At 37.2% G+C, this 15,652-nt stretch overlaps 1 protein-coding gene across 8 annotated transcripts in view; it reads right to left on the bottom strand.

Annotated features, from left to right (window-relative positions):
* The window catches only part of cdkl5.L (cyclin dependent kinase like 5 L homeolog), a 185,524-nt gene that overhangs the window by 42,779 nt on the left and 127,093 nt on the right, over positions 1 to 15,652 (bottom strand). For all 8 annotated transcript variants that reach the window (XR_005965302.1, XM_041581757.1, XM_041581756.1 and 5 more), the window contains exons 6-7: positions 8,057 to 8,193; positions 4,144 to 4,264 (exon numbers count right to left, since the gene is read on the bottom strand). Coding sequence is in view for 7 of the 8 variants with exons in the window: in XM_041581757.1 (XP_041437691.1) it covers positions 4,144 to 4,264; positions 8,057 to 8,193 (258 nt within the window). In the remaining variant the exon portion in view is untranslated. The remainder of the gene's footprint in view (positions 1 to 4,143; positions 4,265 to 8,056; positions 8,194 to 15,652) is intronic.

The following is a 15,652-nucleotide window of genomic DNA, read 5'->3' as shown; positions in this document are numbered from 1 at the left end:
ATACAAGCTAGCTGTAATAAACTGTTCCATTCAACTAAAAATATCACTGCCAAGTCACGCTGCCCCCTATTCGCTAGTGCTCGGAATTGAAAAGACTACAACGGTGAGCGGGTAAATAATTGGTGACAGTGACAACAGGATAATTAATTCCTAAGACAAGAGCCGTAGAATTTTTATAGATAATGTAGCAAGAATTAAAAAACCAACAGCTAAAGCTTCATGTATAATTTCATTTTTTCAAAGCAATAGTACAACGAAGACCTTTCTATTTCTCTATTATTTAAGGAAAAATAAAACAACAATGTATTAGAACTGTTGTGAACATTTATCCTGTTCATATTAATTCTATATTGACCACCAACATATGACAAAGTGCTTTTTAGACCCGGGAAATACATACACTCACTCGTTTGAATCAAGCCCAGGGATCCACTATCACAAGGCAGTAATGCTGCCCACTCCACCCCTATGAGACCTCCTATAATTAATATAATGATGCCACCAAAACATCACCAAGGAGTTTAGCCCTGAGAACCACATACAGTAGGTTAAGTAATGAAAGTAGGATTTTTTAATCTTCATATAATACACAAGAGCCATGAATATCCTTTAAATTACATCCTGTAAATTATATCCTAATATAATTATATATATCCTCATTTCCAAAAGGTGAAAAAATTTGGCCATCCATATATAAATATTTTACAAGAGGGGGTACTTTATTCACTATTATTTTGCCAGTCTTCCACTTTATGTCCTTTGGAAGAAGCAGTGGAAGTATCTGATTACCTCACTAAGCCCAGTTCATAAGGAAGTCACAGGTAAGAACAAGGTGTTGGCTCAAAGACCACAGACCATTTCATCTATAGAGGGACAATAAGCTTAAAATGGTTGTTCTCCTTTAAGCTATCAGTATAATATAAAGTATATACAGTATAATGTAGAGAGTGATGTTCTCTGCAGCGCTGATTCTACTTACTGCCCCGCCTGAAGCGGCTCCTTCAATGCCGCCCTCCCTCGCCGGCAGGAACACTAATTCGAAGAGCGCAATTGCGCTCTCTCGCAATAGTAAAGCTGAATTTCCGGTTTAAAAAACGGAAATTCGGCTCTTAAAGGTACCAGGAGCGGCTTTTTGCCGCCCCTGGAAACCTCTCCTGCGTTGCCGCCTGAGGCGAGTTTCTCAACTCGCCTCATTGGCGGCAGTTCTGCAGTTTGCAATGTCAGCAATGTAGGGTTCAAATTCCCCTAGCAACCATGCACTCATTTGAATAAGAGACTGATATATAAATAGGAGAGGCCTGAATAGAAAGATGAGTAATAAAAAGTAGCCATAATGATATATTTGTAGCCTTACAGCGTAATTTTGTTTTTATATGGGGTCAGTGACCCCCATTGGAAATCTGGAAACAGTCAAAACAAGAAGACTATAATTAAAAAACAATAACAAATAATTAATGAAGATCAATTGAAAAGTTGCTTAGAACTGGCCATTCTATAACATACGAAAAGTTATTTTGAAGGTGAACTACCCCTTTAAATTTGCCAAAATATGGTTTGAGTTAACTGTTAGTATGATCTAGAGAGTGATATTCTGAGACAATTTGCAATTGGTTTTCATTTTTTATTATTTAAAGTTTTCAAGCAGCTCTTCAATTTGCATTATAAAAAATCTGGTTGCTTGGGTCAAAATTATCTAGCAACCATACATTGATTTGAATAAGAGACTGGACTATGAATAGGAGAGGTCTGAATCAAAAGATGAGCAATAAAAAGTAGCATTAATAATAAGGGGCAGATTTATCAAGGGTCGAATTTCGAAGTAATGGGAGTTTTTCTAAACTCCCATAACTTGGAAATTTGAATAAAAAAAAGACCTTCTAAACTTATTCTAAAAATAGAAGTTTTTTACTTCGGGTGAATAGGCTGTAATCGAATCAAAGTTTTAGTGCATTCATAACAAAGTATTTGCCCCAAAAAACTTAGATTTTTCAAAGTCCACCAAATGACTAGGAGGTCCCCCGTAGGCTAAAATAGAAATTTGCCAAGTTTTAGATGGGGAATGATCGAAGTCGAAGTTTAAAGAGACAGTACATGATAGATTTCGAATAGTCTAATTTTTTCCAAATTCAAATCAAATTTTGGCCAATTCGATAGTCAAAGTACATTAAATTAGCTTGAAATTCTAATTTTTTACTTCGAATTTTCACTTGATAAATCTGCCCCTAAGTGTGTATCCTTACAGAGCATTTGCTCTTAGATGGGGTCAGCGACGCCCATCTGAAAGCTGGAAAGAGTTAGAAGTAAAAGGAAATAATTATAAAATGATAAAAAATACATAATGAAAACCAATGGAAAAGTTGCTTAGAATGGGCCATTCTATTACAAACTAAACGTTTGCGTAAAGGTGAACCACCCCTTTAATACAATTCTATCACTTTTAAGTGTCAGCAGTTACATTTGTACAATCAGAACTATCTGTATAGAGAAATAGAGAATGTTCTTTGAACACACACATATATATATATATTCCTATATTCAGACTGGCAAATCATGTGACTGCCAAAAAGTTGTTAGAAGTTCGCCCGCTGGGAGGCAATTCAATTGAGCAAGAGTTTCTTAGGATAAAAGTGTGCCTGCTCCGCTTGGAAGCACAGCTTCATAAACTGCCTGAGGAAATTAATTGCCTAGATTGATTATCTGTATTTACTGCATGATAAAAGGACGCCGGGATGCAACTAAAGAGAAATGTATTTTGGTGCATTACATTAACCAAGGGTGTGCTCTATAAAAGGGAGCTTTTTTATCATGTATTTTAAAGGCGTTCTAACGAAAAAAAAATGATCCTGTACCTACCAAAACAGAGGAAAAACTTGAATAAACGAGGGATACAAATGATACTAATGCATCAGTGTATGAACTGAATGGCCAGTAACACCAAGAAATGCAAAAGTTACAAATAGGATGTTATTAACTTAAAGAGTTCAAAGAGTTTAAAGAAAAGTGTGCCATTCATGTTTTTACCCACAATGCAATATCACTCCCCAGAATTCCACCATAACTGCGCCACAATCAGCCATTAAACACCTTTCTGGTATGGGAATGTTTTATCAGACATGCAGAAGGTTTTGAAATAAAACTCTTGAACATATTTTTTGATCTAAATGTTGACCATATTATTTCGGGATGTACCTAATGCAGAATGTTTACTTTTGGCAAATACCAAACTGAAACTGAGGGGGTTATTCTCTAAACTTCGACTTTTTATGGTCAAGATTTTTTGGGCAAAAACGCCACTTTTTAGAGGAAAAAAAAAACCTAAAATTTTTAGCGATTTATTATACCTGAAGCTACTAAAAGTCAGAATCCAAAAATCCACCATCATAAACCTGCTAAGATCATGTAGACGTCATATATATGTAGACGCTAGATGTCCCTTTTACAATTTGAAGATATTGTGACCTGCAATGAGTTTCATCTGATCATCTAAAAAATTCGGGGTTTTCACCCAAAAAAAATCGAGAGACTTGGGCATCAATTCCGAAAAATTCTTATGATTCCAGTTTTCGCTTTATCTTATCGAGTCTTTTATCGATCCAACTTTTTTGAGTTATTTTATTGATAAATAAGATAAAATAAAAAGACAAGATAAATTTGAGTTTTAGTAAATAACCCCAATAGTTTTATTTTACATTCAAATTTCAGAAAACCTCATCACGCTTAAACAACAAATTGTCATTTTCAGTTGTCCAGAGCTTTAAAGTTCCATGCTTTTACGGGTTCAGATTCAGTTTTGCTAATTCATTTTGAAAGATTTGTCTAAATCCTTACAAAAAAAAAATGGGTATCCAGCCAAATCCTGGATTTGGTAAATCCCTAAACTCATTGCATTCCAAGCACCAGCAAACATATTAGATATTTATGATAATTAACACATCACCACCTACCAGCCTTGCCTAATTAAAATAGACCATGGAATTCCTTTTACCCCTACATGATACACACAAAACTATACTCAGCTAACCATTGTAGATGTTCCCTGTTCTGGACCAACAGCAGATGGATGACCCTTTCCTGTTCTGGTAAATCATGGTTTTATGTGAAATTGGAAGACTAAATAGGTCAATCAATAAAAAGATTCCTCACCTCTATGAACAATATCATTCTTGTGACACCAGTGAATTGCTTTGATTAGCTGATAAATGTAGTTTGTGACCTTTTCTGGAGACACTCCATTCGGCATTTCTTCCAGCAACTCGAGCATGTTCTGATTAAAGAAAAGCACAACAGTTCAGGGATGACCCAGCGGCAGTGTAATCATTTACATTCAGAAACAAATGCATGTAGAACGTTTAGTTGAACATTTGAGGGCTGGTGACTCAAGAAACAACTGCCCAGTGAGCATTAACATGTTTTAGCTACCTTATATTCCAAAACGTCTACAAATAATATTTTATTCCCAATGTTAGATCTATAAGTAGGAAAGACAGATCCTTGACATACCGTAAACAATTTGTATACAGAGCTGGCACCTCATTGAGCAGAAGATGCATCTCTAAATTCTTTCCCTGGGTCTAGTCACCCACTATACTCTATAGCAGTGATCTCCAACCAGTAGCTCGTAAGCAACATGTTTCTCACCAAGCCCTTGGATGTTGCTCCCAGTGGTCTAAAAGCAGGTGCTTATTTTGGAATTCCTGGCTTGGAGGTACGTTTTGATTGCATAAAATCCAGATGTACTGCCAAACAGAGCCTCCTGTAGGCTGCCAGTCCACATAGGGGCTACCAATAGCCAATCACAGCCCTTATTTGGCACCCCAGGAACATTTGTCATGCTTGCTTGTTTGTGTTGCTCCCTAACTCTTTTTACATCTGAATGTTGCTCACGGGTGAAAAAGGTTGGGGACCCCTGCTCTATAGATTGCAGGCACTATGTAATTGCCACCAGTCTATGGCTTAAATAGAGCGCAGCGCTCCCCTGTAATCAGCCCTACTAGCAGCTGGGATATTGAAAATGAAGCAAGAAGTTGTTATGGCTGCAAATACTTGTCTGTGTATGTCCTCCTACTTGTGTCTCCATCAAAATATTATTAGGCCAACTGCAACTGTTTGTAATTAGCCAGGAAAAGTGAAGGGGCTCTAAGACCCTTAAGTGGTCAATAACTGAAGACTTGAGCCTGGGGCAAAGCTGCACTCAGCACCTCACATAAAATCTGCAGGGAAATGTCTATGAGAAATGCTCCTATGGGTTCTCAAGGCAGAGCAGCACAAAAAGTGCAAAAACATGGGGATTGGGTTTGATTATTGCTCTTTGCACCATGCCACACCACTTGCAAATGAGCCATACAATGCTTTTTCTTTTGTTTCTTTTTTTTCAAATGCTTTAAGTACATTTTTAAAAGGCCCCCTATGCCCCGAGAGGCCCTTCATTTCTCATATTGTGCAAAGGCTAGCCCTCTACAGTCCCAGCATAGATAGAAATTGATGACTGGGAGGTAAATAGAAGGGTCAGGTGAATAAAATACTGTGTGCCTGAAAAGGATTCTCTTAGGTATTACGAGCAATAATCAACGACCGAAATGTTAAGTGTTTTTAAGGGCATTATCCCACACCATGCCAAAATTGTAGGTATGACGATTGTTTTGTGATTTATATGTGGACAGTTTTAACAGCAGGTAAAATAAAAAATTCTGTTTTAATGTCAGCAAAAAGATAAAAGAAAGATGAGATTTCTTCACTTTCTTATCCCACCTGACTGCAACGCTATGATTCAAAGCCCTCTGGAGCTGTAAACCATCATGCCTTATATGAGTCTAGACAACAAGCATAAGAAAGAAGATGCCACTGGCCCTGAAACCCCTCCTCCGGGCCAATAGTCATAGGATGATTGAGGCTTATCAGATGCACTCAGACAGTGATTCATTTACAAGTAAATCTTCCATAGAATTGCTACCTTGGTTAATGTATCTAATTCAATCTAGTTTGAAGCTCAGCAGGTTCTTCTGTTATAGTAGCAATTCCACACTTTATGGCTTTATCAAAATGTGAGATTAGAGCTCACCAAGGAACACTCACCCACATTCCTATTTTTAGAAGTGTATTTATCAATGGGTGAGTTGACCATTTGATAAATATGATAGATATGATATTAAAATCCCATAGGAATGAATGTAACCTGGGTGAATTTTTATTGTGGTGTGCTCTAATCTTACAATTTGATAAATCCGCCCCTATATGTCTCTCTATCTAAACGTAGGGCACAAAGAAGGGTATACAGTATACAAAGATATATGTATTCATAAAGAGCATTAGAGACATCAGTAAGAAATAACGAGGAGCAAATTTTTCAACAGCCATTGAATTATGCATTTTGCCATCTCCTCGTTTTTTTGTGAAATTTGTTGTTGAAAAATTTACAGCGACAAAAAAGTCGCCATAAGAAAAATTGCCCATTGGCTTTAATGCATTTGGACAAAAAGTCGCAGAGACAGAAAAAGTTTCCACAAGAAAAAACATCCATTGACTTTAAAGGAGAAGGAAAGGCTAAAATCAAGTAAGCTTAATCAGAAAGGTCTTTATAAATACACCTGTAAACCCTCAAAGTAATGCAGAGTCCTGTCAAAAGAAACACCATATTTCTTTCCTTCTATTGTGTCCTCATGGGCTTCTGTATCAGACTTCCTGTTTTCATCTTAAACCTCCAGGGCAGGGCTTGAGCATTCTCAGTTTGCTCCTCTCCCCCTCCCTCCTCCCCTCCCTACTGTAATCTGAGCCCAGAGCTATGAGTGAGCAGGGAGAGACTCAGGCCGGATGTGATGTCACACCAAGTGAATATGGCAGCTGCTATCCTAAACAAACAGAGAGCTTCTAGAGCTGTTTACTCAGGTATGGTAAAGCATTCTATGGAATAAATTGTGTTATAGCTTGCACTATTGTGGCTAATCTATTGACAATAAACTGCTTCAGTACCTTTCCTTCTCCTTTAATGCATTTGGACAAAAAGTCGCCATAAGAAAAACACCCATTGACTTTAATGCATTTAGATAAAATGTTGCAGAGACAAAAAAAGTTTCCACAAGAAAAAACGCCCATTGACTTTAATGCATCTGGACCGTGAAAAATTGTCGAGCATTTACATTTTTGACACTCATTGACTTCAATGCGTTTCGCTAATTTTCCACAGTTTCCACAGTTTTTTTGGCCCGCTTGCAAAGTTTCCGGTGAAGCGAAACAGGACAGATTCGCTCATCACTAGTAATAAAGCAATCCAGCCTTCTTTTTGCCAAACCATTAATTGGGACTTGTTTAGTCATTTGCACCAGAGCCACTGCCCATGGCAGCCAATCATCAACTAGTTTGAGACTAGTACAACCCTTGTAAATTTTCCAGAAGGCCAATGATTTTCTTGCTGCATATTAAAATTATGGACTATAAGAAACACAACGCAAATCAGATCTCTATAAAACTCCATTAAAATAAAGTATATTTTCATCAAGTGGGGGATACAAGGGTTAGGGAAAACCTAAATCCAATTCATCAGAAGCCGGTTTGTCCATAATTCTGGGAAATCTGTATCTAAATAGCTCACCAAAAATATACAAAATTTCTTGAAAACTGATAAGAGACTCCAAAAGGTTCCAAAGTACTAGTCCTTTGTTTTGGATTCAGAGTACCTAACTATACCTTACCTTATGAAATAATAGCATTGCACTTTACAGGTCCAAAACAAGGGAGTTTATTAAGGAAATATAGTCCAATGTTTTGATCACTAATTTGTGACCTTTCTCAGGCACAGCAAACTGGTTTATGTTGTTATGAGACCTCTTTGGACATTTTAAAATATATAAATCATCACTCCAAATCTGTGGAAATCTGCAGAAAAATACTTAGCAAGACTCGATGAATAAAATATAGAAACCACCCAAGACTAATGAGGATCCTTCCTAACTTTAGTTTCTACATAACAAGTAGATGAAATGGCACATATTAGCCACGTTCACAAAAAGACAATGCTCTATATTCAGGTATATTGTCCCAAATGACTTTGCCATCCACCTACTTTTTCAACATATTCAAATACTAGGTATAATTTTCCTCGTCGTCTAAATGCTTCCTTCAGCTCCACTATATTTTCTTGCTTCAGGGTGCGAAGCATTTTAAGTTCTCGGAGTGTCGTCTCCTTGACTTCTTCATTTTCTGAGAAAAGAGGAAAAGAAAGATCAAATTATAAGTGTGATATCCATTACTGCTCCAGTGTGGCACCTTGTTTGAATGTCATGCTAGCGTTCCCTCAGCGCTCTGCTGAGTTCAATCATCCCTCAATTTCACTCTCTTAGGAAACAAGATGTACGTGTAAAGAATGCACAGCAATTCATTGTACAGGTATGAGATTTCTTATCCGGAAACCCAATATAAAAAAAAACTCAGAATTACTGGAAAGCAATCTCCTGTAAGTCAATTTTAAGTAAATCATTTTTAAAAATCAATTTTCTCTGTAATAATACAATAGTACCTTGTACTTGATGGTAACTGAGCTGCATGAATCCATTTTGGTGGTTTAATTAATCCTATTGGGTTTAATTCATAATTAAATACAGGAATGGGGCCTATTATCCAGAATGCTCGGATCTAGGGTTTTCCGGATAACGGATCTTTCCGTAATTTGAATCTTCATACCTTAAGTCTACTAGATAATCATGTAAACAATAAATAAACCCAATAGACTTTTTTCGATTCCCATAAGAATTAATTATATTTTAATTTGAATCAAGTACAAGCTACTGTTTTATTATTCGAGAGAAAAAGGAAATCATTTTTAAAAATGTGGATTATTTCATTATAATATGACTATGAAGATTTTCATTCATCCAGGTCATAGTATATCTAGTATAGGTCAATCTAAAAACAACTGGACTTCTATTTTGTACACATGGGCTTCCGTATCAGACTTGCTGTTTTCATCTTAAACCTCCAGGGCTTACTCAGCAAGTCCAGTTGTTTTTAGATTGACCTATACTAGATATTCCATTATAATGGAGTCTGTAGGAGATGGCCTTTCCATAATTCTGAGCTCTCTGAATAACGGGTTTCTGGATAATGGATCCAATACCTGTATTTGTTTAGCAATCCTAAGGTTCAATTAAGAAGGGGCAATCCCTTATTTAGGAAACCCCAGGCCAATGCATCCTGTATAATAGATCCCATATATGTACCATTTGTATGTTGCATTAAAATGTATTATTTGAAGCCAGTATCATTCATAAAGATATTTTTATATGCATAAAAAGTGCAGCAAAATGGCCAATTTTTTTTTTGCACTTTGAACCCGGCCCTATGGATTGTACTTTTGCACTCCAAGAATGGAATGCACAGAGTTGTGCCTTTCTGAATGCAGTGCCGTCTGCATATTTATATGGGGTAGGTGGTGTCCATATCCCCTAGCATGGACACATAGGGGCAGATTTATCAAGGGTCGAATTTCGAAGTACAAAAAACTTCGAAATTCGACCATCGAATTGAAAAACTTCCAATTCAAATATCGAATTAGAAGTTTTTTCACCGAATTTGGCAATCCTACGATCGAATAAAAATAGTTTTAATCGATCGATTCGAAATGATTTTAGCGTACGATCAAACGATTTTTATTCGATGTGTAAAGACTTAGAAAAAGTTTGTAGAAGGTCCCCATAGGCTAACATAGCAATTCGGCAGGTTTCATTATGCGAAGTATTGAAGTCTACGTTTTTTAAAAAGACAGTACTACGATTATCGAATGGTCGAATATTCGAACAATTTTTACTTCGAATCGAAGTCGAAGTAAATTCGAAGTAGTAGCATCCTATTCGATGGTCGAAGTATCCAAAAAATGACTTTGAAATTCGAACTTTTTGTACTTTTTGTACGAAAATTCACTCGAACCTTAGTAAATCTGCCCCATAGTGACTTCACCTGGTGCCAGATTTTCAATGTAATTTATAAGCTCATTTGTAACACTGTAAACATTAAATAATCTATGAATTCATTACTGTATAATCTTGTTTTTCGGGTAATATATTGTATATTTTTACATTATATATGCATGTGCAATAAATCAGTAAAAAAGAGCATCTTCAGATGCGCAGATCTTCACTGTTAAAGGGCTGTAGTGGTCTTGGGCTTGTACAGAAAGGCCTTGGGCTAGTACAGAAGCCTAATGGGGCATATTTATTAAAACTGGACAGAAACATCACCGGTGCTGTTGCCCATAGTAACCAATCATCAATTAGATTTGAACAGTCATCTACAAGTTAGAAAGGCAAAGATCTGATCGGTTTCTATGGGCAACATCACCGGTGATACAGTATTTGTCGCCAATGTTAATAAATATGCCCCATGGTGTCTACACTAATTTTTGTTGATCTTTAGTTCTCCTTTCAATGGCTATTAACGTCTTGCTGTTAACATCTTGCTTCAGAAAAGGGGCTTTGATAAATGAGAGTAAATATTTCATATTTTTTCCTTCCTGGCATTCAGAAAAACACAGTACAGAGTCCATCAATAACATGGAATGTAGGTTTGTTAAACTAATTGGCTCCCTAGTTGGCAATGCAGTACTTTCAACAACGGCACTTTATTTTTAAATATTAGATTTGGCTGAGGCAGATGTATATCTGCAACTTGAAAAGCTGCGGGAGATTTATAATGGCAACAAATGGATGGATGCAAGCTGCCTTACCTCCCGTTCCCAACCTGGAATAGGAGATCATAGGGGTAGGACTTTCAATTATATTGCTTAGACAGAGATAATTATTGTCTGATCAAAGACCGACTAAATTAGTTGGGGGATTAAAGGCGTGGTTCACCTTCAAACAACTAGTCTGAACACCAGAAATAACGACTTTTTCCAATGACTTTCTACTTTTTATGTGTGACTGTTTTTCTAATATTGAAGTATAAAGTGCAATTTTTCACCTTCTGAAGCCACTCTGAGAGGGGGGGGTCGCCGACCCTGTAAACTGTTCTAAATGGATACATTTAGTTGCAGGGCTGATCCTATCAAATGTGGGGCCCAATTGGGACCATGTTGGCGGGGCCCCTAGACAAAGTGTTGCTGGCTACTGACACACCAAGTATTTAGGAAAATAAGGGCATACAGGCACAAAATAGAAAGGAAAGGGGCAGACAAGGTAAGAGAGTGAGAGGGATGAAATAGGGGCACATAATAGGGGCACACAGGGTAAGAGAGAGAGGGAGGAAATAGGAGAGTGGACTGGGCCAATTAGTTTGGGGCAGGCTGGGCCGATTCAGCTTGGGAGCAGGCTTGGTTGGATTGGGGGCAGGCAGGGCCTATCAAGGTTGGAGGAAAGCTGGGCCTATGAGAGTTGGGGGCAGGCTAGACCTATGGAGTTGGGGGATAGGCTGGCTTATCAGAGTTGGGGGTGGGCTGGACCTATGGATTTGGGGTTGGGCTTGACTCTCAAAGTTGGGGGCAGGCCAGGCAGCATCATGTGCTGAGGGAAATATTATCTTTGCTGCCCTGTGGTGCGGGGCCCCCAGAGGTGTGGGGCCCTATTGGGCCCAATTGGTCCAATAGGCCTAAGGCCGGCCCTGTTTAGTTGAAACATTTCTTATCTTTGTCCCTGCTGAGCAGGATCTCTACGTCTCATTAAAGCAGCTGCTAGAATTGATACAATAGTTCAGTGATACCCAACCAGTAGCTCAAGCGCAACATGTTGCTCTCCAACCCCTTGGATGTTGCTCCCAGTGGCCTCAAAGCAGGTGCTTATTTTTGCATTCCAGGCTTGCAAGCAAGTTTTAATTGCACAAAAACTAAGTATAGTGCAAAGTAAATCCTCCTGTAGGCTGCCAGTCCACATAGGGGCTACCAAATATCCAATCACAGCCCTTATTTGGCACCCCAAGCGACTTTCATGCTTGTGTTGCTCCCAAACTCTTTTTACATTTGAATGTGGCTCACGGGTAAAAAAAGGTTGGGGACCCCTGCAATAGTTGCTAATACTCCAGAGATGCTGCTGAGAAATGTATCGACTAATTGTTGCAAAATTGTAACAGTTTAGCATGTGTGCCTGAATTACTGAGCTGCCAGACTCAAAAACCAGAGACACAAACATTCTACTTTAAACTTAGATTTTGGAAAAAACAGTAAAAAATAAATAATGGAAAGTAAGTGAAAAAAAGTCTATTCGGCAGGTTTTAGATGGCGAATGGTCGACTTCGAATTTTTAAATTGCTTAGATTTTCGAATTTTTTTCAAATTCGAATCGAATTTGGACAATTCCCTTATCGAAGTACACAAAAAATAGCTCGAAATTCGTATTTTTTTGAATTTGAAAATTCACCTCGACCTTTGATAAATCTGCCCCTGAATGTAAACCCTCTTTTAAACTTTCTTAATGTTATAAAATCCTTAATAAACTTGAATTTGAAAAAAAAATATATCCTTTTTACGCAGCATTATTCCTAGATGCCAATGTGCAAACACAGCTAAACATGCTTGGTGCAGGAGGGGGACAGACCATTCAGCTTATCAAGTCAAATGTACTAAGGAATAATTCATACAGTTCTCACTTCCAGATTTAGTAAATAGCCAGATTAGGATTAGTAGGGGCTACAATGTGAGACAGGACCCCATCAGCAGGAACACCCCCAATGGCACCTTGACAAAGGCACTGCTGCTAGTGTAAGCTTTGGGGAATGTGCAAAATACTGCCAAACTGGCGTCCCAAGGACCAGATCAAGTAGCAAAATTCTTATTTTTAATTTGGGAAGAAAAGTTAAAAATGAAAAATAATGTGAGCTCCAATTGTATTGAAGTTAAAAGCATTACAGATTTCCTAATCTATGCTCTTAAATTACAAACCCAAACATTTTTTGACAGCTGAATGTTAGGAGTTTTTAGTTGAACTATGCTTGGGCAACCAGCTGATGAACAATGGCAACACTCAATAATACAAGGTTAGGGCGAGCATGCAAAAACAGTGGGGGTTTCTCAGGGATGTCGCAGACGAGCTTGAAGAGTATACTCATGCATGGATAATACTCTATTTCAATAATTCAGTTAACATGGGCTTGGGTAAAAATTCCACCTAACAACCGTTACTGATATGCAGAGGCAGGAGAATAACAAACAGTTTTTTACTAAGAGACTAAACTATGAAACATTGCATAGTCTATTGGGGACAAAGCTTTCCCTGGGTACAGGCAGTTGTACAATAACAAGCACCAAAATATAAATGGTTGGCTTAAATAAATGTATATAGAAACAAATGTATTAAAAAAATAAATAAATGCAAGTTAAAAGAATAGATGAAAAGCCTCAGGTGCAGAATATATTTCAAAATCATCTGTAGTTACACTGAGGTGGTGGTGAAAGCAAATAGAAATCCACTTCCACGAATAAGTATCTGTTGTGGTTAGAGTTTTAATTTCAGACCAATGAAGAGAAAGAAAATAAAAGGAAACATCCCATTACATACTGTATATTTTCTATGTTTCTAGACTTTTTTTTGTTGTTTTTTTATATAGGTATGGGACCTGTTATCCAGAATGCTCAGGACCTGGGGTTTTCCAAATAATGGATCTTTCCGTAATTTGGATTGTCATTCCTTAAGACTACTAGACAATTATGTAAACAATAAATAAACCCAATAGACTGGTTTTGCTTCCAATAAAGATTAATTACATCTTAGTTTGGATCAAGTACATGGTACTGTTGTATTATTACAAAGAAAAGGGACATTTTTAAAAAGTGGGATTATTTGGATAAAATGTAGTCTATGGGAGACAGCCTTTCCGTAATTCAGAGTTTTCTGGTTTAACGGGTTTCTGGATAATGGGTCCCATACCTGTACAAAGAATAGAGCACTTTGTACAGGTATGGGACCCATTACAAGAAAAAGATTATTCACTTACAAGTACTGCTTGAAGGGATAGTTTACCATTATGTTAACATTTAGGGGGTTATTCACTAAAACTCAATTTTTTCTGGTCTGGCTATTTGGGGCAAAAACTTGAATATTTTGGAAAGAAAATTCAAATTTGCTGAGGTTTATTATACCCTGATGCTGTAAACAGCCTGAATCCAAAAATCCGCCATCTCAAACCTGTCGAAGTTATGTATAAGTCAATGGGAGATGTTTAGCCCGATAGTCCAAAAAATTCATGCAAAAACTCCAAAAAAAATGGGGTAAAGGTCTTGAAAAATCGCACGATTCGGGTTTTTGCATGATTTTATCGAGTTTTTTCCCGATCCAATTAATTCCAGTTATTTTAATGATAAAATAAGACAAAATCGGGAATGGGACTTTGGTCAAGCTTTTTTTCAATTAAAATAATGAGATAAAATCAGATTTTAGTAAATAACCCCCTTATTATGTTATATAACTTACAATTCTTAGGATCTTTTCATTTGGTCTTCATTTTTATTTTGAATAGTTTTTGAATTAGTTGAATTTGAATTAGTTCATATTCTTTCCAATTTTCACATGTGTGTCACTGACAACCAAAAAAACAATTGTTTTGTGAGGCTACGATTTTATTGCTTTTGTTACTTTTATTACTCATCTTTCTATTCAGGCCCTCTCCTATTCATCCTCCAGCCTCTCATTCAACCCAATGTCTGGTTGCTTGGGTAATTTGGACCCTAGAAACCAGAGAGCTGCTGAAATGCCAAAATGAAGAGCTGCTGAACAAAAACTGAAATAATTCAAATACCAAAAATATCAGAAAATGAAGACCAATTGCATATTGTCTCAAAATACTCTACATCATACTAAAAGTTCATTCTAAGAAGAGCAACCCCTTCAAAGCTTAGGTTAAGTTAATGGCAAACTTGCATGATTTAATGTTTGCAATTAAGATGCATAACGGCAAACAGAGATAATACCCTGAGTCCAGAACTGACGTGAAATATAAAAACATAACTGGGAGTTAGGTCTGGACAAATATAGAGGAAGAGTGGATTCACACATGGGATAAGTTCAATGCTTACTAAGGCATAATCACCTAAAATAGTAGTACCTTGTATATTCTACAAGAGATAAATATATAGTCTACATAACAGATAAAATACAAGTACAGTAGAACACAGCACTGGACTCTGTTAAATAATAAAATGGAAAATCTCTACCGTAATATTTATGCAGTTTTGCATGTATTTGCACAGCAGTTTTCCATAGCAACTAGCTTCAGCTGCAATAACCTTTTAATTATTAAATAAGCCCCGATCCTCATATGGCTGAAAGTGTTTCTAAGCTATTCCATACAGTTAAATGTATCTTCAGTTAATGCAAAAATCCTTTTAACACTACAAACCTTTAGGGGCATTGGGTCCAACAGTAAAACAGACTTCTGGGCCCTGGGTGTTGAGTTATGAAGTGCTTGTTGGTTGGGTAATTAGCACACTAAATCATTAATGCATTTCTGTGGAAAATGTCATTTTTATAGTTAGGACTGCCAACTCCAAACCTGTTTTTATAATAAACAGCGGTAAGAAGGATACTTTTGCACTTTTGTGCCTTTATGTGCCCCATGAGTGCACTGATGAGCATTAAAAGCCCAACGTGTGACACTAGCCTTAATATTCATACAAGCAACACTTGAGCTACAAGGCACAAGACAATTACAGTAAGGTTTAAGGCTAGGGCCACACGGGAAG

Source organism: Xenopus laevis, chromosome 2L (assembly GCF_017654675.1).
Source record: "Xenopus laevis strain J_2021 chromosome 2L, Xenopus_laevis_v10.1, whole genome shotgun sequence".
In the NCBI taxonomy this organism is placed as follows: domain Eukaryota; kingdom Metazoa; phylum Chordata; class Amphibia; order Anura; family Pipidae; genus Xenopus; species Xenopus laevis.
The sequence above is the reverse complement of the archived record's forward strand: the minus strand, read 5'-3'. Positions and strand labels throughout refer to the sequence as shown.